This window comes from Andrographis paniculata, unplaced genomic scaffold (assembly GCF_009805555.1).
Source record: "Andrographis paniculata isolate CXL003 unplaced genomic scaffold, ASM980555v1 Contig86END, whole genome shotgun sequence".
NCBI lineage: Eukaryota > Viridiplantae > Streptophyta > Magnoliopsida > Lamiales > Acanthaceae > Andrographis > Andrographis paniculata.
This window is the reverse complement of record NW_026137624.1, coordinates 5,114,571-5,135,194: the sequence shown is the minus strand read 5'-3', so window position 1 is coordinate 5,135,194 and position 20,624 is coordinate 5,114,571. Positions and strand designations below refer to the sequence as shown.

The 20,624-nt window shown below is 30.2% G+C and overlaps 4 protein-coding genes across 4 annotated transcripts; 2 read left to right on the top strand and 2 right to left on the bottom strand.

Annotated features, from left to right (window-relative positions):
• The first annotated feature begins 4,515 nt into the window (after nt 1-4,515).
• On the top strand, nt 4,516-7,038 carry LOC127242264 (calcium uniporter protein 2, mitochondrial-like). The gene is made up of 2 exons (XM_051261740.1): nt 4,516-5,186; nt 6,040-7,038. Exons 1-2 carry the CDS (start codon nt 4,635-4,637, stop codon nt 6,469-6,471), a joined length of 984 nt encoding a protein of 327 aa, XP_051117697.1. The 5' UTR covers nt 4,516-4,634; the 3' UTR covers nt 6,472-7,038.
• Nucleotides 7,039-7,069: 31 nt separating this feature from the next.
• On the bottom strand, nt 7,070-8,153 carry LOC127242263 (elongation of fatty acids protein 3-like). The gene has a single exon (XM_051261737.1). The coding sequence runs from the start codon at nt 8,063-8,065 to the stop codon at nt 7,070-7,072; it is 996 nt and encodes a 331-aa protein (XP_051117694.1). The 5' UTR covers nt 8,066-8,153.
• Nucleotides 8,154-13,718: 5,565 nt separating this feature from the next.
• LOC127242054 (probable calcium-binding protein CML41) lies at nt 13,719-14,416 on the top strand. Its single transcript, XM_051261386.1, has one exon. It carries the CDS (start codon nt 13,719-13,721, stop codon nt 14,286-14,288), a length of 570 nt encoding a protein of 189 aa, XP_051117343.1. The 3' UTR covers nt 14,289-14,416.
• Nucleotides 14,417-17,386: 2,970 nt separating this feature from the next.
• Nucleotides 17,387-20,583, bottom strand: LOC127242298 (serine/threonine receptor-like kinase NFP). The gene is made up of 3 exons (XM_051261780.1): nt 20,010-20,583; nt 18,252-18,904; nt 17,387-17,967 (listed from the first exon to the last, which is right to left on the bottom strand). Exons 1-3 carry the CDS (start codon nt 20,571-20,573, stop codon nt 17,430-17,432), a joined length of 1,755 nt encoding a protein of 584 aa, XP_051117737.1. The 5' UTR covers nt 20,574-20,583; the 3' UTR covers nt 17,387-17,429.
• Between the last annotated feature and the right edge of the window lie 41 nt (nt 20,584-20,624).

Here is a 20,624-nt window from a genome sequence, read left to right as displayed (position 1 = left end):
TTTTTTTTTTTTTTTTGAAGAATTGAAACTTGATAAATATCCCTCATTTTTGTTGATTTTGGTATTTTTCAAATCACCACTATTATAAATAAGATGTTCTACAAATGGTATTAGTAGTACAATAATTTTTACATGTATTTTTACATGTTATTTTAGTTCATGTTTTAACTTATGTCATGAGCTGATATATGAAAACTTACCAATAGAATATATTTTATGTCTTATTTAAAACATCGTCAATAGACTACTCAATCTTGTCTTTTTTTTTTATTAGCATACTCATAAAAATCAACAAATTTTGACATATCTTAACTAAATATTTTTTGCCAATAAATTTTACATTAATTTGAATTTCTTTGTAATTGATAAATTAGTTATAGGCATTAGATACGAGCATAACAGTCAATTTTTTCTTACTTTATTGGCGGCAATTGTGCGACCGATTGACCACATTTCTAATCAAAGAAATAATGTACGTACGATCATAAATTAATTTCTTCAATTGAAAACAACACCAGAAAAATCCAATTCAAATATTTAATCAATTACGAAACGATTAAATTATTTAATCATGCAATTTCTAGGCAAAACTTGTCAACTTATTTACGATTTTATCAAACAAGTTCACAATTACAGAGGCAAAAGTTCGATTGACACACAATTGTTAAACCAATATAGAATTCGGCCGCGATAAAAAGATTAAATAAAACAATTGTAGACATGAATCACAAAAATTGCAGAAATACCAATTCAATAAACAATATTCAATTTAAATCAAAATATAATCTCGCAAATTCAAATCTAAAATCTAAAGTTTACCTTGAACTAGAACAAGAGAAACTAGCTACTGATAATGACGATCTTCCGGCGCCCTTTTTCGTTCTATTGCTTCCAAGTCCTCAAGATATGAAATGTATGTGTAAATCGTGATATCTCATCCAAGGCCTTGATCTCCCTTTTATAGACGATCAAACTTTCAATTGACTCCTTAATCGCTCCTCGATTACTCATTTCCATTTTCACGACTATAATCACGCATCTATCCTTTTAAATCACGACTTTCATTGGCCCGCACGCTTAAATCAAACACTTTAATAATTCTTTGACCGAACATTTGGTATGAGCGTATAAATCACTCAATTCTCTTGCACCAATTAATAATATGTTAAAAATAAGTATAAATCTATCTAAAATATTAATTATATTTTCTATAATTTATCTATAAAAATATAGAATAATATATGTTTTATCACTTTGCATACTTGCATCCAATTTATTTTTCATATAGTATTTAATTAGAATGAGATATTCTCTTCTAAAAAGCGAAATATTTTTATTAGTACTTGAAAAAACAGCGTTGTTTGCATTATGCTATTCACTAACAAGAAGTAGAACTTATGATTTTTTTTTCTTCAGTCTCCTTGGTTGGATTATCGACTTGCGCATCATAAGTTTACGTACAAAATTTACGAATGTCTTTAGTATGTATATTTTGCATTGAACAAGGCGGTGTAAGATATGGTGAAATTTCAAATAATTGAAAATTTGATGGATAAATATTTGGTGGAATAAAAGGATAAGACGAATTATAAAAACTCGAGAATGTTTGATAATTGAAGTAGAATTGTGGTTTACTGAATTTTGTGAAGATTTTTAATTCCCGAACATTCATAATACTATGAAATATAAAATGTTTTTGAAAATTTGAACGAGAATAGAATTAACTTTATCTTAGGCACAAAGTTAAACCGAATTGTAATCATAGACTTGAAATTTGAAGCTTGAACTTGATTTGATGAAACTAAAATTTGTTCATTTGTATAGCTCAAATGAACATATGATATTTAACTATATATATTTATGTATAAATATACACAAAAGATAGCTACTTACTTATTCTAAACCTAAGTCAATGAAACTTGAATATGGATCCAATGATTTGAACATAGATATGATTTTGAATTTTAAAATATGACATTAATAGTCTTAGAGGTAAATATTACAATATTATCATGATATAACATATAATAGTCATAATGTTATAGATTTTGATCACAATAATCATAAATTGACAATTTCAACATGACATTGATGACCTCAAATTAGTATAGTGAAACTTTCTGAGGGTGTATTTGTCTGGGGATTGGATTTTAAGTTGTGATTTGAATAGTAAAAATTTTGAAATATTTCATATATTTTTTATACGATACATGTTTTTTTGTTGTAGTATTTCTACATTTTTTTAAAGCATCTAAGTCTATATACACCATAGTTCTTAACTTTTTGTTTTGTTTGCCAAAATTTTGAATTATTGAGACACTATTTGAATTAAGTGAAATTATTTTAACTTTATGAGTAAAGTGCCACAACTAGAGCCTTTTGTATGTTGTTTATTCTTTATTTGTTAGCCTTCAACATATATCATTTTTATATACACAATATTTTCTCCTCTCTTAATAATATTTTCTTTATGTTGCAGATCTCCCTTTTTAGTTGTTGATTATCTTAATTATTTTACTTTACATAATTTTATTTATTTTATCACACTATTACTAATATATATAAATACAAATAACATGTGATTAACATCATTCAGCCACCAATTAGTAAATTAAGGTAGAAAATTTAACCGCAATATTATATATGCATAACATATCATTAATATTTAATATACATTTATAAATATAGGCAACATATTATTAATATTTATTCAAAATATTCGAATAATAATATGCATATAAACACAAATAGCACATTAACATTTAATCAAGAATTTATTTAAATACAAGCACTACATTACTAACATCTAATCATGGACGCAAATTTGGTGCTGGCCTATCAACTGACTATTAAAATCAACATGGTGTTAATTTGATCAGGTCAACATATCACATAAAGACATACGACATATATTTTTGTATAACATAATATATGTTGTATTATAAGATATTATATATTGAGTTACAACATAATATATATTGTATCATAAATATGCTATGATAGTATATATAATATATGCTAATTATACGTTTATGTGATATGTTGACCTAATCAAATCAGCACCATACCGATTTGATTGGGCAAGCACGGGATCCGCAATCCCAACTCATCGAGTATAAACCCGCAAAGAACGAAACCCTAATTCTCTAATTTCATCTTCAATCCATTCATTCTCATCGCATCATAAATAAATATATGGTGCTTATCTTTTAATTTTAAATTTTTAGGTGAGATGATCAATAGTATCATCTAATATGGTATTAAAGTCGTATGACTCTCATATGTAGATAAATAAATATATGACAACGTATTCGGTCAAGCTTAATATTTTAGATGAGACAATTATTAACATCATCTAATAATAATAATGACTAAATTAATCTAATATAATTTAGTCATTCGATTTTCCTCTTGTTAACCTTCGTTGTTCAATAACTTTTAATTCCAAAATATAAAAATATCTTTAAAGCATAGAAAAATACTTAAGAAGACCGTTGTCTCTATATATATATATATATATTTTTAAATATAGTATTGAGGTTGTTCATTTTGTATTTTTGTTAAGGAATATATTTTTTATATTAAATATAAAAAATTGTTTTGATTATATAAAAATAATATTTTTTATTAAATTATTGATTTTTTTAATGAATAATATATATTTTATTATTGTTTGTATATTATATTTTTATAGTAATATTTATAAGGAATTTGTTCAATTAAAAAACACTTAAGTGAACAAATCCATGCTATTTTAGAATAATATACAATTTTATTATTATTATTATTATTATTATTATTATTATCTTGGAGTATGATGATTGCAATTAAGATGAGCTTTTTATAATTTGGATTTATTTTTAAGAACCGAGTTCCATGTAACTATATTTCATTCTAACAAATTTTGATTCTATCCGACTATTTATTTTTTTAACAAATTTAAATATTAAATAATTTAATAAATTATTCAAACTTATTAAAAAAAAAATTCATTTATCCTACAAGTAAAATCAACCTTACCTAAATTTTTCATACTGTATAAAATTTTTTCTCCTATTAAAATTATCATATTCAACACTTATTTATATTTATCAAATTCTATCATTCCATAATTTTTATTTTTTTTATACTATATTGAAATAAATTTAAAATTAAAAATATATATCTCCGTTTAAACATATTATTATATGATATTTGATAAATATATATATTTATATATATTATATTTTTTAAAAAATGACTATAAATAAATATATATTTATCTCGTTCAACAACAGTGCAATTCAGCAGTAGGAACCGGTCCATTTCATCCAACCACGTGGCACACGTACGAAGACCGTTCCGGGAAGGCTGGAAACTGACCACAAAACGACGACGTATTTACGCCCTTAGAAATAAACATCTTCCAAATTTTAGGCCTTATTCAAACCGGCCTTGGGGCCCACTTCTAATTTTGGTATATTTAAATTAACAGTAATTATTAATATATATTTTTTTATCGGAATATTTGTTCTTGGTCCGTTTTTGGAACCCTACAAATGAGAGAGGCCTTCACCAACCGTCTTCCACAATTTCTCAATCAATTCGGAGAGATTAAACCCTAATTTCTTGATCTGCGTTGTTGTACTTCCGCAATGGCGCTGTTGAGGAAATCCTTGGCCCATCGCCTCAATACTATGTCGAGGATCAATAGCCGTACATTAACAAACTGCCGTACATCGTCGCCGCGGACGGTGGTCGGATCCGCCGCATTGAATCACGTACGCGCGCCGGATCCCGGAGATGAGGGGATATTAAGGCGATTTCTACACCGCGGTCAGTCGCCGGCCGCCGTGAATCCCGCGGCGCTAGGGTTCGTCCCTACCGGGGAGAAGTTACTGGAGAAGCTTCGAGAAATGGATGGTGAGAGGAATCGACGGTTGAATCCGCCTGCGGCGGCGGAGGCATCGATGGCTGGGAAAGTAACGGTGGCGGATGCGAAGAAGATTCTACGCCTGTCGCAGTTGGAAAAGGTGAAATCGAATCTGAGGCAGATGAAGAAAGACTCAATTACGTATCTAGAATTCATGGAGATTTGCGTTAACGAATGCTCCAGCGTCGATCAAGGCCTGGAATTCGCAACAACACTTGATGAATCGGGGACAGTGATTGTTCTCGGGAACGTCGTGTTCCTCCGGCCGGAGCAGGTTGGGATTTATTTCTTCGCAATCAATCCCTAATTTTCCATTAACTGAATTCAATCTAAACTACATTCGATTCAATCATTTGTTGATAACACCAGAAGCCTTAAAACGTAGACGAAGCTCAAAATCACCATAGATTGAAGTGGCTAAACTCTTAATCTGGTTTAAATTTTTGTTCCCCATGAATTTGATTTGGAGACTACTGAGGACTGATGAGCTTTTTTTATTATGTGTTTTTGTTTCTCTGTTCTTCCACAGGAAAGTATTTGGCCCCAGATCTCTTAGAACAAGATGGTGACCTTTTATTAGAGGGTGGATCATTCATCTTTCATCAATTGCAGAATTTTCATTCCATTGTTAAATTAAAATTCCTTCAAACATATATTATACATATATATACATATATATATATACACACATTGTGATCTAACAGAGAATTGATGACGGGCTTGTTTCTATGTTTCGATTATTATTCTCTTTGGTTTGAGTTAAGGTAGAGACACATTGAAAAGGATCTCCATCTTTTTGGGAGTCGTATAGGTCTAAGCAATTGAGTTCTTCGATCTCTCTTTGCCCTCTTTTCTGATAGATCATTTCAAGAATTGTGAATTGTAGGTCGGGTATCGATTTCTGTCCATGTTTATAGTTAAGACAGAGGATTCGACTGTTTGGTTTTGTTACTAGTTTGTTTCGTAATTCTTTGGGTCTGAATTGTCGAGTAGGCATTGATGTTAGGAGGTCGATTTTTTGTTTTGATTGGTGATGAAGTTAATTGAACCTAAGGAATCATACTAATGCATAGAGGTAAGTGAATCTATATTTTACCCAAATCTTGTGTACCATTTCTTTCTTACAGGTAGTGAAAGTCATCGAGGGATTAATCCCGGTGTCCTCGCCATCTGTGGATGATCCCAGAATAAAGGAGTTTCAAGAATTGGACAAACAGAAGGCTACAATCGATCGCACTGCAGAGGCGTCAGTTAAACGGGAGCTCAGATTTGGATTAGCCTATCTTGTCGTCCAGACAGCAGCCTTCATGCGACTAACATTCTGGGAACTCACATGGGACGTCATGGAACCCGTTTGTTTCTTCGTCACGTCGGTTTATCTCATGGGAGCCTTCGGGTTCTTCCTTAGAACAGCGAAAGAACCTTCTTTCGAGGGGTACTTTCAGACCCGATTCAGCGCCAAGCAAGGACGGCTGTTTAAGGTTAAAAGATTTGATCTTGAGAGGTACAATGAGCTGAAGAAAGCTTGCTGTTCGCAGTCGCAACGATCCGAACACTGAATTGCGTCGGTTAATTCTAACCTTGAAACACTAATTCTGGTAAGAACATTACATTACATTGAATCCTGACAAAATAGTTTTGATAGTTAGATACAATTTTGCACTTAATGTAGATTTTGTTGCGGCATCTGTACCATATTTTGTTGAGGCTTTATTTCATGCAATGTAATACAAGAAAACAATTTTCTTGCATTGAAATTTTTGGATGTTTGTTTGCATTTCTTGTCACGTTTCAAATTGGAGAATTATATTTTATTGAAGAAAACGAATATATATATATATACTTCTTCAGTCCAGGCGTTTGAAGTTGATTAATAAATAATAGTATTTTAATAGTTTTAAAAGTAAAAAAATTTAATAGTTTTGTAAGTAATTGATAAAAGTTATGGAGGTATTTTGATATTAATATAAATATAGAGTAGCTTCTCAATTATTGAATTACATACACTTTAAATATATATATATATATATATATCGAAAGTTATTTAAATAATTAACCCTAAAAGCGAATTTGCTTCACAATACATACAAATCTAAAACCTAATAAATTCTCTAAAAAAAAAAAAATTGTATATCTGTATAAATTATCGTCATATAGTTACATATCCGTTGTATCTTTGACTGGTTCGAGTTTTCCGGCCGGCGGCGGCGCGGCGGTGGAAAGGGCAGGGCGGCGCATCTTCACGTAAAAATTCACGAAGAGGAAGAGGAGCGCGCCGTTGAGGACAGAATTGAGGAGCCAAGCTCCGATTCCGTTGCAACCGCCTTTGAAGTAATGGAGGGAGAGGACTCCGACGTGGCAGAGCAAATTTCCGGTGAGGAGGAGGATGTGGCAATTGACGACGACGGGGAAGCAGGCGGCGGGTAATCCGACGGCGGTCCAGAAGCGGTAGGAGTAGACGACGGCGTAGACGAGGGAGGTGAGGAGAATGGCGAGGATTTGGAAGGACTGAGAGAATTCGAGCCAGAGGAAGGAGGAGAAGATGAGGGTGGAGTGGTTGAAGAGCTTGAAGAAGGAAAGTTTCCGGCGCCGGAGAATGGCGAGGAACGACCGGAGCGCGTGGAGGAAACGCGACAGGTAGTAGACGTACGACCAGAAGAACACGCGCCCGGAGGGGCGCGTGCCGATCGGGAAGCAGAGGAGCCACTGAAACGGCGTCGTACGCAGCCGCCGCCGCAGCCACCGCGTGTCGCGGAGTTCGGCGGCGGCGGAGACCAGGATGCCGGTGAAGATGGTGGCGGAGACCAGGGCCATCGCGAGGGAGTGGAAGGCCGGGAGTGGGCCCACCGCCACGGGGCGGCGGTGCCGGAGGAGGAGGCGGAGGAGGCAGTGGAAGACGACGGCGGTGGATAAATAGAGGGCGATTGAGGAGAAGAGGAATGACCACGTGGAGCCCCATGATTGGGTGTGGCTCCACCGGAAACCGACGATTGAGGGGTGCTCCGACAGGTGGTAGCTTATGAAGGACGCCATCGCCGGCGCTGGTTCTTGCCGGAAAGTTCCGCCGGAAATGGCAGAATTCGCCGTTAAGGAAATTGGAGCATCGCCTGCGATGAGGTCTCTCGGATTTAAGGGTGGGTGAGATATTCGCATCTCATATACGACCGACAGTATTGGGCCACGTGGCAGATTTTCATTGGGCCGTCACTTTTCAGTAGTGGTGCTCCTTGTCACGTTAGAGAAGATATAATCACAATAATTTATATAGAAAATAATAGTAGTAGTAGTATATATGATGCCTTGCCTTGTCTGGAGTATTATTTATTTATATACTTATTATTATTAGTATTATTATTTCCTTTCCTGTCAAGGCTTCGGTAAATGCATGCGATGATACAAATAGTAAAATTTTGAATTGAAAAAATTATCTGATGTGATATAAATTTATATTGATATAATATTTTTAATATAAAAGTTAGTTTTAGTGTAATATAATACATAAAAAAAAAAAGTTGAAATAGTAAAATCGAAAATCAAATCTCACAAGTAAATTTTAAATATTTTATCAGTTTTTTAAAAGAATATCAAATCACTGTTTGTTCAATTTAGGTGTGGAAATGATGGTTAATTTTGTCAAATAATTTAACTAGAGTTGGGCCAAAACAATCATGGCATGGGGAATATATTAGGACACTGATAGTTAGTGGTTAGATATGACCAAAATGGGCAATCTTCTTGCCCCATATATTTAATTATATAATGTGATTTTGTACACAAAAAATAATAGTTACATTTTATTATTTTGGATCATGTTGTTACACATTCAAAATCGATAAGTCATATATATATATATATATATATAAAAGAAACACATGAATTTAATCAAAGAATTTTAATTTTTTTTTATTAAACAAAAGCTAATGCTCGGACTTAGTTTCGGATTGTGCAAGTTTGTGCATTACCGGCCTGACTTGTCATCGATAAAAAAATAACTCCACGGATCATTTATAATTCATGTATTTATTTTATAATTAATAAATTATAATGTTTTGATGGGAGATAATAAATATCATTTTCATTTAATAAAATGTGGCTAAATACAAAATGATCGCAACTTTTGAATCTATTATTTTACTCGAAACAATATTTTAATTTTTTAAAATATTTTGATAATTCTTAGTGACTAACATAAAAATCCCCCTTTTTTTTTTTTTCACGTTTCTTAGAAGTGTTGATTACTCGAATTCAAGTAATAAAATTAAAATAAAGTAAGACCATTTATATCTATTGAATGAATTGGTCATGAGTCCGACAAAATTCATCAATGGAATAGAAAGAATATGCTTTGGTAGCCTCAAATTAAAATTAAAAATATTGAAAACATCTTTTTCATGTGATGGGACATGATTAAAAAAAATTTAATTAATTATACTGTCTCCGTCCGCAAGAAGATTGTCATGAATATTTTTGCATATTGATATTTGAATATTAATTATTATATCAATACGCCATAGAAATCAAAAGAAAAGTGCAAAAATATATTTATTAGTCTTTTATAATACAAATACAATGATATTTTTGAATAAATTATTTAAATATTAACAAATAAAAAATAATTGTAGCCCTTAAAGTCGGACAAATAAAATATAATAGAAATTATTATATTTTTCTTTCTCATTTCAATATATTCAAATAAAAAAGGGTGAGTGTATTTTATTCTTCAAATGAAAATTTTATTGATTATTATATGAATAATAATATATTCTAAATTTTGGTGTTTTGTTTTTTTTATTTTTTTATTTTTTTTTATGCCTTTGAATATGACATCTTATATAAATATACATTTAAAACTTCTAGTTTTTATAAACCAATTTATTTTAATTATATATAATATATATTTTATTTATTTATTTATTTGTGCTATAAAATTTATTTTTTTATAAAATAAGATCCTATTGAATATATTATACTTTTGATTTTAAAAAATATAACATGTTAATATTTAATTTAACAAGAAATTATAATAAACATATACCATGTGTAGAATATATTGATCAATCATGTAATATCTGGTTCGAATTTTTCTCTAAATTATTAATAAATAAAAATCTTATTTCATGTAAAGTAAGATTTGAGTTATAACTTATAATCTCTAGAGTATAAAATATTCTACATGTACAAACATATAAATTATCTATAAAAATATACTTAAATGATTAAAAATAGTCAAAAATAGAAAATATATAAATTAATTACACAAAATGCATGGATAAATATATTCATATGTTTACGTATCTTTTTAATAATTCCTTTGTCCTTGTTTTTATGTGTGTTTATGTAATGTTTATTTGGTACAACTAAGAGCAACTTTAATCCAGCGCCATTATGGCGCTAGCAATGCCGATTTTGGTGTTGCGTAACCCAAAAAATGGGGTTGCTTTATTATTATTATTATTATTTTAATTTTTTTTAATTTTTTTTTAAATTATAAATTTAATTTTTATTTTTTTAAATTTTTAAAAATTTTATTTAAATTATAAAAATAAAAAGTTGTTTAAAATAATAGGAAAAATTGAATATTTGAAGAATAATAGTGAAAAATAGAATTATCGTTAAAGTAAAATTACTGTAGCAACTGCATAGAGTTAAAATTGGATAAATACAATTGATGGGTTAGAAATTGCCTTATCTCGTGTGTGTATATGATGTTTATTTAAAGCTACTTATAGATTAGGGTGTTACCATATTTGATACTTTATAGGATAGAACAAATTAAAACAAAATAACAGATTTCGATTCCCAATCTTAAGCAATAATATAGTCCAAACTCAACTCTAAGTACTCCAACCTAATTTTTTATTTAAATAGGATGTAATCCAAATCAACGCTATATTCAACCTGTATAATGTTAAATAAAAATATATTATTATTTCTTACAAAATATCAAATCAAAATAATATTTCAATAAAAATTCAACTACAACCAAACAAACCTTAATATAAGGAGAAGTGATTTTTTTTTTTTTTGACTTGAGAGAGAGATTGATTCGATTGGTTAAAAATTAGGAAAGATTTATTAGTTATATATGATTAACAACAATCGAATAGAAATATATTATTATTTTTAGCGGCCTCATAGATACTATTTTGCAATATATTATAAAATCAAAGAAACTGTTATTCGATATATAGGACGATATAAGGAAACATATTTCCATTATTTTGATTCACACAAGAAATTCCTTCATCCGACTAAATTCATATTCTTTGTTTCCTCTTTTTTATTCTGACCCGAACACTTATTATTGCACCTGAGAGCACACCCGGGATTCATTTTCCCGTCGCTGCAATCTTTGAAACACTTCTTGAAGCAACTCGCAAAATCCGCTTGTGAACATTCTGGTAGGATAACGAGCGCTACCATTAAGAACACGATTACGAAGCTTGATTTGTTGCTCATATTAACTTCTATTCTTGTTTTTTAAATTAGATTAAACACGACTATTATTTTTATATTAAGGATACAAAGCAACGATATATATATAGGGTTTATATATATGTATATATATAACTTTATATGCATAATTTGATTATGAAAACATATGAAATATATATTATGATGGTGTAGTGTGTGATTTTGAAGTAAATAAGATTTGTTTAATAAAAGTATATACTGTATTAAATGAGATTATTTGATTCGTTTCTAATTACACGTGTTTTGTACAAGGAATTGGGTTATAAATGAAATTTTTATTATATTGTAAATTTATATAATTATAATATTGTTGTAAATTTTCATAATAATAATAATAATAATAATAATAATAAGTAGTTTTTTGAAATTTAAGGTTAAATAATAGTATGACATGTTCACTTTGTGTTTTTGGATAAATATATATATTTTATGTGAAATATGAAAAATTGTATCAACGACATAAATAATAATATTTTGTATTAAATTATTATTATTATTATTATTATTTTTGTGGATGAATATAGTATATATATATATATATTATATATTGTGTTAATAGGTTGAACAAACCCTTAGTAATTAACCAACCCTTCTTATTAGTTTAAAATAACTATGAAGGTTGTATGTTAGATTTGAAATTGAGGTTTTGATTTGAATTTCATTTAAATAGTTTTTAATATAATATTTTGTAAAAAAAAATAATACTATATTTTTGTTGAAATCTTGCCGCTAACAATGTTTACTTGTTTTTTGAAATGTAAACCAAACACAATAGATATAGAGTGAATAGAGAAGTCGTTATATATTTATATTATATATGTATAAAATAATGTAGTTTAGTGGTGTAGGAGTGAATTTATAATAATGAGGTCTTGTATTTAAATTCTTGATGTTTCAAAAATTTAGAAAAGCTTTTTAACACTCTTTCCGTCTCAAAATTATAGTATGAGTTATTTTTTATACGAGATTTAAAGAATATTGATATTGTATTGACAGTGGATAAAAAAGTACGAATAAAAGACTCTGTTGCCCTCATGAGTGTATTAGTATAAAAAATAATGGCAATTGTGTAATAATAATGAAAAAGTAACAGTAGTTTTACAGTAATATGGTTATTTATGAAAATGAGACTATTGTTTTGGAACGAACAAAAATGGTAAACATGACTATTGTATTGGGACGAAGGAAGTACTATTTTCCGTCTAAAAATATTAGAAAAATAATTTATTTTATTATAAATACAAATATTATATACAATCTAGGGGTCTTTATTATTATTAATTTTTTTGTCTCGAGCCCTTCGAAAGTCAAAATCATCCCTGAATACAACGTGATAAAGAAACTATTCAATACTGTGAATAATATATATTATCAGGTTATAACCAAGATCGAACAGGTATGCGATCTAAATACCATGCCTGTTGAAGCGGCTACCGAACATTTGAAGGCATTTGAGAAGCCTTAGATAAACAGATAAAAATGACAAAATGTACTCTCTACGTCCGTCTTCAAGAGTCATATTTATCTTTTGTGTACTTAACATTAGAAATATCTTTATAATTGTATTTTTGTATAAATATCATTATATTGGTATTATAAGACACTAGTAGAAGTTTTTTTTGTCATTTTTCCTTAATTTGTACTATATTTTGATATAATAATCAATATTTAAAACTCAAACAAAAGTAAATATGGCCGAGGGAGTATATCTTTTAAATTGATAGATGAAGGTTGTATTACTATTCAAATTCTTTTTTCTCTAAAAAAAAATATCATATTAAACAAGTATTTTTTTTATATTATACTATAAATTTATTTTACATTTAAAATATCTCATAAATATTTATTTATATCACGTCAACCAACTATTCAAATTCAATTTTTGTTATATTATACTATAAATTTATTTTACATTCAAAATATCTCATAAATATTTATTTATATCACGTCAACCAACTATTCAAATTCAATTTTTTATTATTCAAAAAAATCCAAATCCAAAAACCCAAACCCAGAAACAAACACACCCGAAGTATATAATAAAATTTTTGAGAAAAAAAAAAAAAAAGAAGGTTGCCTACGCCAAAATAGAACAGTAGTAATTCTAAGAGTATTTCATAAGAAGATGCAAAAAGGCTGCCAGGAAACGTCGTCGTTTTGCGCCCCGGTGAAATTTCCATGCAGTTTCCTCCTCACGTAATTTCTCAGAAATTTCCCGCCATCATCGTCCATCTCCACACTACAAATACTTCACTCACAATCTCTATCTCCATCTCCATCTCTAATTACAAAACTCACTCTGTAAATTATCTCTACAATTAATTAATCATCAATGAAATCTCTAATTCAATCCGTCGAACATTTCTGTTCATTTTCTCCGAAGAAGTTGCTCCGCCGCAGGCCGAAATCCAAGTCGACCTCCTCCGGTTCCGGGTCCGGGTCCGGGTCCCCCAAATCGGCGTCAACCGTCGCGCCGCCGCGGGAGGAGGAGCTGCGGGAGGTGTTCCGCCGCTTCGACTCCGACGGGGACGGGAAGATCTCGGCGCTGGAGATCCGATCGTACTTCGCGTCGGTTGGGGAGTACATGTCGTTCGAGGATGCTCAGGCGATAATTGAGTACCTCGACGGGGATAGCGACGATTTTCTCGATTTCGAAGATTTCGTGCGGCTGATGGTGGAGGAGGACGGCGGCGGAGATAGGGAGGAGGATCTGAGGGCGGCGTTTGGGGTGTTTGAGATGGAGAGCGGGTCGGGTCGGATCACGGCGGCGGGGCTCCAGCGGGTTCTGGGGAAACTGGGGGATCCGAAATCGTACGATGAGTGCGCCGCGATGATTCGGGCGTTCGATTTGGAAGGGAAAGGGGAATTAGGGTTTCATGAGTTTCGCCAAATGATGAGATGACAATTATAAAAAAAAAATTAATTAATTAAAAAAAATAATAAAAAAAAGAGAAAATAATAAAAAAATGAATTTCAATTTCAATTTCAATTTCAATTTCAATTTCAATTTCAATTTTATATAAGTCAATATTTTTCACAAATTGTATGAAATTTACTGGAATAGTTAGGGTGTAAGACTTAATTAGGACATATATAGGGAATTTTATTATCATAATATTATTTGAATTAATACAATGTATATATATTAATTAGTTTGTTTTACATATACATATGTTAAAATATAAATGTGTTATTTTTTGAGTCGTATGAGTCTCTATAAATATAATATATATATATATTTTAACACAATATATATCTAATATATATTATTATATCAAAATATAGTACAAATTAAGAAAAAAATACAAAAATACTTCTATTAATATCTTATAATACTAATAGAAGGATATTCGTATAAAAGTTATACAAATATAAAAATATTTTTAATGTTAAATACAATTACGCAAAAGATAAATACGAGCCTTAGAGCAGATGAAGTGAATATTATTTTTTATATTATTGGTACGATTCCTCGTACCAACATAAAAAAAAAAAAAAGATAAAAAAATACATTCATAAAAAACACAAAGTAAACAAATACATATAATTTAGTTAAATAAATGCAATTACATTTTTGCAATATTTTTGTAAGTTATAAAAGAGTTTTTTTTTAAAAAAAAAAAAATTAGATAGATAATACAATTATTAAAAAAAAATGGTTTTAGTCCTATCAAAATAAAAACGGATATATTGACATAAGACAAAGAGTATTATTTTATTTTCAAAAGTTAAAGTTTATTATTTTTTGAAATATTATATTGAAAATTATATTTTAGAAATAATACCCAAAACACCAACAAAACATAAATATAAAAGGGTTTGTTTTATTTTAGGTTAGTTTCGAAGTTAACATTACCTGAAATTTGGTTAATAATTTTGAAAATAATATCGCAATAAATTCTGGTATAATACCTAAATCCATTTCGTGTGTTAAGATTCAAAATTCTGAAGTTTTATTATAGTATTTAATAATTTTAATATTAAAAAAATATATATATAAAATTTTCGAGTCGATTTCATTGTCAATGCTATGAATCTTGAAAATTTTGAAACTTTATACTCCCTCCTTCCCAGAAAATATGGGACTATTACGGTAGATACGAGAATTTAGGTAAAGTATAATTAATAAATAATTAAAAAGTGTATTAGTAAAAATAATTATTATTTAGTAAAAATAATTATAGATTAAAATTAAGATAAGTAAATAGTTTAATTAAAATTAAGAACATTATAAATTTTAAAATTTAAAATGCGATTAAAGTGCATAATTATATTTTCAAAAATAGAAAGGACAAGTTACGTGGGACGGACGAAAATAGAAAATATGAATAAATTATGTGGGACAGAGAGAGTAATATTTTTAATATTTAAAACTTTATTATACTTTTAAATCTAGTTGAATGTCAACGAGCTTTTTTTAGTCCATTTCTTATGCTAATTCTAAAGTTTTTTATATTTTATTTAGGAATCAATTCAATATCTGAATTATTTTTTCGAAGCAAATAACCATTTTTTTTTTGGGAGTAATTTAGAGTTTAGTCAGTAAATTTTAAATTAAAATAATTATTTAATATGATATAAATATATCTTAACATACTTTTTTAAGTATAAATTAATTTTTATTATAATATAAAAATAAATATTTAATTTGATTCCTTTAGAAAAAAAATAATCAAAGACATGATTTAGGTTTGACCCGGCAAACATGTATAATTAAATTTAGTTTAGATAAAAATTTCTGAAGAGATTTCCTGCTGAAAAAACATAATTCAGCATGTGTGTTGAATCTCATAAAAATTATTTATCTTGATCATATTAATAATATAATTTAATAATACAAATAAAACTAATTATTTTTTTAACATAATATATACTCCCTCCGTCTCATGTGATATGAGTGTATTACTGTAGACACGAAAACTTAGGTAAAGTATAATTAGTAAGTAATTAAGAAGTGTATTAGTAAAAATAATTATTATTTAATAAAAATAATTATAAATTAAGATGAAGATAAATAAATAGTTTAATTAAAATTAAAAAAAATTATAAAATTTAAAATTTAAAATACGATTAAAGTGCATAATTATATTTCCAAAAATAGAAAGGACATGTTACGTGGGACAGACGAAAATAAAAAATAGGAACAAATTATGGGGGACGGGGGGAGTAATATATAGCATATGATCCATTGCCTAAAGATTCAGCAAGTTTTGAGTTTTTAAAAGTTTAGGTGATTAATTAATAGTAATATAAAAAATTTTGAGAGCCGGTATTAAAAAAATATTGTATTAGATAGTTAATTAATTTGATTGAGTAATATAATATTTATAATAAAGTGTTGATTAAGTAATATGTATCGATTTGTTCTCATATCATTTCAAACCAAAATCAGTATTATTCATTTGCACGGTTTCTAGTAAAAATATAGTATTATTTTCTCTCACAAAACATCACAGTTAAAATACTATTTAATTAAAATCTCAAATTTAACCTCTGATTTCAAATCAATTTTAAATCGTAAAAGAACATAGCTAAAGTGTTATTTAAAATATTTTGTATTTGATGAAATAATAAAATAAATGTTAGAATATTTTATTTTATTTAAAACATTTTTTATTTTATTTATTGAAATTATTTTTTAAAAAAAAAACTATGGTATTGATTCTAAGTAATACATGCAATTAGATAATAAAAAAATAAATTGACTTTAATAATTTAAATGCAATTAACATAATAAAAAATTATAACTATAAAAATTTTAAAACAAAGAATACATCAAATTCTTCGAATTTGATTGTTATAAGAACGATTTGTTATGACAGACCAAAATTTATATCGCTTATTGTAATTAGAAAAAATAAACTAATTTCGTGCAGCGACTAAAAAACGAAAAAATGAACTACTTTGATAGGACAGAGTGACTATATATGAACAAAACATTAATCGTCTATAGTAAACATACCACTCAAAGTAAAAAAAAAAAACATTCTATAGATATGATGGTTACATTAACGGACATTGTCCGAAGAGTTAAAAAAAAAAGTCAACGGGCAATAATGGAATTCGCAACATTAAACATTTCGATCGATTCAAACCTCGAGTTCCAAGTAGGGGACGCTTGCGCAACAACGCTCAACCCGAACACGATCTCCCCGATCGTGGGGCGGTCGAGGCTCTTCTCGGCCGTGCACGCCCTCGCCAACACGGCCAAGCTCAAAGCATCGTCGATAGGGCACGAATCTTTCAACGACGGATCCATCCACTCCGCCAACGCCTCCTTCCTCCGACCCTCGACATCCAAAACAACCTTAACTTCCTTCCACGCCGATATCCCCTCCTTCGTCTCCATAACCTTTCTCCCCGAAAGCAACTCCAAAAGCACGACCCCGAACGAGAACACGTCGATGTTCAACATGACGGGGCACGTTGCTCGTCTCGCTGACCCAAAGTTACCGATCTTCGCTTTGAACCTGCCGTCTAAAAGAATGTTACCCGTCGTGATGTCCTTGTGGACAATGCTCGGCTCGGTGTGCTCGTGCAAGTATTGGAGACCGTTGGCGACGTCCAGAGCTATCAGCAACCTGATGTAGTAAAGTTGAAACTTGAAATTATTTTTATCACATATAAAAATAATTATAAAAAAGAAAAAAAAAAGTCCTTTTTTATCACATATGAAAATAATTATAAAAAAAAACTTTCGGCGATGTCAAGAGCTATCAGTAACCTACTTTAGTAAAGTTAAAATTGTTTTTATCACATATGAAGATAATTATAAAAAAAAAAAGAAAAAAGATCTTTGGCGACGTCAAGTGCTATCAGCAACCTAATGTAATAAAATTAAAACTGCTTTTATTAAAAAAAACACCTTTGTTTCCACGTAAGCGTTCGCAAAGAAGCCGGGATCTTCGGGTGGAGCCATGACTCGAGCGATCCATTCTCGGCGAACTCGTGAACAAGATAAAAATTCCCGTCGTTGTCCGAAGAAATTCCCGATAAGTTCACTAAATTAGCGTGATTAAGCCTTTGTAATATTCCTACCTCCTCCGTCGCATCGCCCGTCTTCTTAACGGCGAATGCGCAATTGTCGATCACGGCTTTGTAGACCGAGCGACCAATCTTACACCGTTCGTTAAAGTTCATCGTCGCCTTCACGATCACATTCGGATCGTAAACTATTGGCTTTCCGAGATAGCCCGACAAGCCCGGCAATATTTTGCTACTATTAATCGCCTTCGACTCGATGTCTTCGGAATTGAAGGCTTTTTCCGAGGGGTCGAAACCAGACCTTGTCGACGACTTCCTTTTTTTGTAGAAGAAAGCCATAAGAGCTAATAAGATGATCAAGAAAGCTGTTAGAGAAGTTGAAATTGCTGTTCGGACAGTTCTGGATTTCGTCTTCTCCGATGGAAAACGTTGCCGGAGGATCGGTAAGGATTTTGTAGGTATTAATACGGGAAGACATAAGGCTGAGGTGAAGTTCCGATTGTTGTTAGCTCGAACGATATCCGACGGGGACACCTGTGTTACATTTTTTTTGAGAGAATTTATGTTATATTCAGCTTAGTAATAATTTAATCTAATTAGCAAATGTCTATAAAAAAAAATAGCAAATCTATCACATAATATATAATACATTATATAACATACTATATGCTATATATGTCTATGGCAATTTGCTAATTATTTCAAATTAATGTACTAATTTTGTGATGCGATATATATCGTGTAATGATTTGCTATTCCCTAAACCCTAAAATCAGCTCCCTAACCACAGTTATATATACATATTGAATAATGAAATCATATTTATATACTCCATCTCTCTCCAGTAAAATAATCGAACCCTATTTCAGAAAGGGTACACTAGTAAGTTATTAATAATAAATTACGATATTATTTTACTCCCTCAATCCCAAAAGATTTGTCTTAGTTTTTCCATTTTTCTCCGTCCCAAAATAATTATCTTGTTTCCTTATTTAGTAGTCGTGGTCCCCACTTTATAACAAAATTATTCATATTTTCATAGTATCTCTAATTATTATTCTAACATACTCTTTAAAATTCTTCAAAAAGTAAAGGCATATTAGTCATTTATATTCTACTTTATACCCATTTTAATTAAATATTATTATTTTTTAATTCTCGTGTCAACTCTTTCAATAAGACACTTTTTTGGGACAGATAGAATATTATTTTTTTATATGAATAGTATCGTTGGTATTTTAAAAATATGAATCCATATATATAATTAAAAAAAATTAAAATATATATTTAAATATTTTTAGCACTGTATCTTAATAATATATATATGAATATCATTTTATAAATAATAAAATTTTATATATTACAAATAAAAATTATTTATTTATTTATAATTAATTTTTGTAAAAAATAGAGAGTTTTAAATACAAATAAATTAAAAAATTTTGTTTATTGAAGAGATTTTGAGTGAATCACGATTAAATTTTAATTAAATTGATTTATATTCGTTAAATATATTTAAAAGTGAAAAAAAAAAACAAAAAAGAGAATAAGTCATTTGTAACGTTACGAAGAAAATAATCGACAAAAAAACTATATATATTGTAACAAGTATATAAATATATATATATATATCAAAAACCTCGAACATGTTTCCGACGAGGAAGACGTCGTCGCCAGGCTGCCATACATAAGTGACGAGGTACTGATCGCTCCCCTTCCCGATCTCTCCGGGGCACTTACAAAGCAACGGGAAGACCGCCGCCGCGCCGATCGTCAGATTGTTCGGCTTCAACGCCGGATTCGCGTCGAGGACGAGATGGTACTCGGTGAGGTTCTGGAACTCCCGCGTCGAGACCGAGTAGAACGTGTCGCCCCTCTCAATCGGGTACGTCGCGTTCGAAAAATACCGAGTCCCGTTCGAAGTGCACGTGATCGGAATCAATAGGACCCGGTCGGGGGCCAGCCGGGCATCCTCCGACGTAAGATTGTTCACGGCGGCGATCGACATTCGGCTGATCCCGAAAAGGTCCGACACGGCGCCGAGGCTCGACCGCGGCGATCGGACGCGGTACGTGACGAATGTTTGACACGTGGAGGGCCATCCCGGAGGCTGTGTGAAGTCTGTAGTAACATTGTTGTTGTCAGCGGAAATTAAAGACAGTGCGGAGATGGAGAGGAGGGAAAATGTTGCAAGGAAGGACATTGTGGGTTAATTAGGACGGCAAGAAAATTGAATTTGTAATTTTGTATGGAT

What these genes read in the sequence shown, in the direction of transcription:
- LOC127242264 (XM_051261740.1), top strand. Translation starts at nt 4,635, where the DNA reads ATGGCGCTGTTGAGGAAATCCTTGGCCCATCGCCTCAATACTATGTCG. An exon ending in TGTTCCTCCGGCCGGAGCAG is followed by an intron (nt 5,187 to 6,039) that starts GTTGGGATTTAT and finishes TCTTTCTTACAG; the next exon opens with GTAGTGAAAGTCATCGAGGG.
- LOC127242263 (XM_051261737.1), bottom strand. Translation starts at nt 8,065, where the DNA reads ATGCGAATATCTCACCCACCCTTAAATCCGAGAGACCTCATCGCAGGC.
- LOC127242054 (XM_051261386.1), top strand. Translation starts at nt 13,719, where the DNA reads ATGAAATCTCTAATTCAATCCGTCGAACATTTCTGTTCATTTTCTCCG.
- LOC127242298 (XM_051261780.1), bottom strand. Translation starts at nt 20,573, where the DNA reads ATGTCCTTCCTTGCAACATTTTCCCTCCTCTCCATCTCCGCACTGTCT. An exon ending in TCGTCGGAAACATGTTCGAG is followed by an intron (nt 18,905 to 20,009) that starts GTTTTTGATATA and finishes AATGTAACACAG; the next exon opens with GTGTCCCCGTCGGATATCGT. An exon ending in ACGCTTACGTGGAAACAAAG is followed by an intron (nt 17,968 to 18,251) that starts GTGTTTTTTTTA and finishes TTACTACATCAG; the next exon opens with GTTGCTGATAGCTCTGGACG.